We start from the raw sequence: 1,708 nt of genomic DNA on the forward strand, positions 1-1,708 counted from the left end.
CCTGGCCTTGTTTGGGGCGGTCAAAAAGAGCGCAACAGTGGTACGTGTTGAAAGTGTGTCAATATTTGGAGATTTTAACACATACATTTTTCTGAGTGAAAGACAAAGAACTGATTGTGGTCTTTAGGCGACTGTAGCCACGGCGATGAGTAGAATATCTGCATGCTAAGTGATGAGAGTGATAGTTACTCATGAAATGCATAGACTGAAATTTGTGATTAGGTACTTTTATTGTAATTAAATATTTCTCAGCTACGGTATTGTCGATGCAATACAGTATAGTTTACTGTACGTGTTCGGTATAGGTGGATACACGGGTTCTGCATACGTATAATCAGATGCAGGAAATATACGCGACTGATACAAATTTTCATATCGTGTGATACATCTTATAACGAAGAAATAATTACCCGATATAATAGATACACTTGCTAGAATCAGAGACAAGAGGGCTGGTGCCCGAGACAGGAGGGCCGGAGCCCGAAACAGGAGGGCCGGAGTCCGAGACAGGAGGGCCGGAGCCCGAGACAGGAGGGCTGGTGCCGACAGGAGGGCCGGAGCCCGAGACAGGAGGGCTGATGCCCGAGACAGGAGCTAGGGCCGGAGCCCGAGACAGGAGGGCCGGAGCCCGAGGCAGGAGGGCCGGAGCCCGAGGCAGGAGGGCCGGAGCCCGAGACAGGAGGGCCGGAGTCCGAGACAGAAGGGCCGGAGTCCGAGACAGGAGGGCCGGAGTCCGAGACAGGAGGGCCGGAGCCCGAGACAGGAGGGCCGGAGTCCGAGACAGGAGGGCAGGAGTCCCGAGACCGGAGGGAAGTAGTCCGAGACATGAGGGCCAGAGCCCGAGACCGGAAGGCCGGAGTCCGAGACAGGAGGGCCGGAGCCCGAGACAGGAGGGCCGGAGTCCGAGACCGGAAGGCCGGAGTCCGAGACAGGAGGGCCGGAGCCCGAGACAGGAGGGCCGGAGTCCGAGACAGGAGGGCCGGAGCCCGAGACAGGAAGGCCGGAGTCAGAGACAGAAAGCTGGAGCCCGATACAGGATAATTGCGTTGCTAACAAATAAAAGAGTAATCGTTACTCAGATTGGAAAATGAATGATGAAAAAGATTAAGTCTGCGATAAATACAACAAATATAACAAAAGCGATCCAAGTATTTATCATCTGTGCTCCTGCAGTTACAGTCTGATTACTTAGCAACAGTAATGCAACAGTGCACAGGACTGTTCCTTAGCAACAGCCAAGACAACAGCCATGACAAAAACAACAGATAAGCGCGCTGTTATCTCATGCCACGCAGTATAAACATAGATACGCTGCAGTTCGAGCTCCGGCATTACTACACCGCAATTTTCGCTCGATGTTTGTAAGGTTTGCCAATTAATAACTTTAATCGAGAGATTATTTCTATTTGTACATTGATTAATTCTATTAATAGCACTTTGCAATTGTTGATAATATTTCCTTCTGGAAATGAAGTAGTTCCCAGTGGCTGTAAGTGTTTGTTGATCTTAGTGGCATTTTAGCGATTGAACTCAAGATGAGAAGCAAGACACGCCATGCCAAGCCAAGCCATGTCAAGCAAAGCCATGCCAACCAAGGCAAGCCATGCTAAGCCGAACAGTTCACCAGCTAATCCACCCACACAGCCACCACTCCACACACCAACCCACCCACACAGCCACCATCCCACACACCGACCCACCCACACAG

General features: G+C 51.0%; 1 protein-coding gene across 1 annotated transcript; it reads right to left on the minus strand.

The window, feature by feature from the left end:
* Positions 1 to 406: 406 nt before the first annotated feature.
* Positions 407 to 1,332, minus strand: LOC108665407 (lysine-rich arabinogalactan protein 19-like). The gene is made up of 3 exons (XM_018152157.1): positions 1,311 to 1,332; positions 783 to 1,049; positions 407 to 594 (listed from the first exon to the last, which is right to left on the minus strand). The coding sequence occupies exons 1-3, from the start codon at positions 1,330 to 1,332 to the stop codon at positions 407 to 409; spliced, it is 477 nt and encodes a 158-aa protein (XP_018007646.1).
* Positions 1,333 to 1,708: the final 376 nt, after the last annotated feature.

The sequence above is a fragment of the Hyalella azteca genome, unplaced genomic scaffold (assembly GCF_000764305.2).
Source record: "Hyalella azteca isolate HAZT.00-mixed unplaced genomic scaffold, Hazt_2.0.2 contig15535, whole genome shotgun sequence".
NCBI classification, from domain to species: Eukaryota; Metazoa; Arthropoda; class Malacostraca; order Amphipoda; family Hyalellidae; genus Hyalella; species Hyalella azteca.